This window comes from Penaeus monodon, chromosome 32 (genome assembly GCF_015228065.2).
Source record: "Penaeus monodon isolate SGIC_2016 chromosome 32, NSTDA_Pmon_1, whole genome shotgun sequence".
NCBI classification, from domain to species: domain Eukaryota; kingdom Metazoa; phylum Arthropoda; class Malacostraca; order Decapoda; family Penaeidae; genus Penaeus; species Penaeus monodon.
Genome location: NC_051417.1, coordinates 15,993,725 through 15,994,101, shown reverse-complemented (window position 1 = coordinate 15,994,101; position 377 = coordinate 15,993,725). Strand labels below are relative to the sequence as shown.

Sequence of the window (377 nt, the reverse complement as noted above, 5' to 3'; positions counted from 1 at the left end):
CGAAGTGTATGGATATCCTTCATGCGGAGAACTATCGTTTTTCACTTCCCGTAAATATCCTCAATGTCTATTGCCCTACTGGCCTTTAACTTTATGAAGCTGATACCCTAAAAGGACTTTGTGAGTATTAATTATAATACGCCCGTTACTGTGGTTATGTGACCATAACCACTTATACATTGCATTCGATATGAAAATATTCACGCACAGTTATGAATACCAAGGTGCGAGGATATGCATTGGGTAAACGGGAGCTGCGTGCTGGTTCGAAGGTTGTAGTTTCATTTTCCACTGCAAATTGATGTTTACACGCCGACGTAACGATTATGATGTAATATACTGCACTTTGCAAAGATAAAATGAGATCATGCACGTCA

At 39.5% G+C, this 377-nt stretch overlaps 1 protein-coding gene across 1 annotated transcript in view; it reads left to right on the top strand.

The window, feature by feature from the left end:
* Positions 1 to 377, top strand: part of LOC119593567 — an 8,984-nt gene that overhangs the window by 2,160 nt on the left and 6,447 nt on the right. Inside the window, exon 2 of the mRNA XM_037942525.1 lies at positions 211 to 272. Coding sequence (XP_037798453.1) covers positions 211 to 272 — 62 coding nt within the window. The remainder of the gene's footprint in view (positions 1 to 210; positions 273 to 377) is intronic.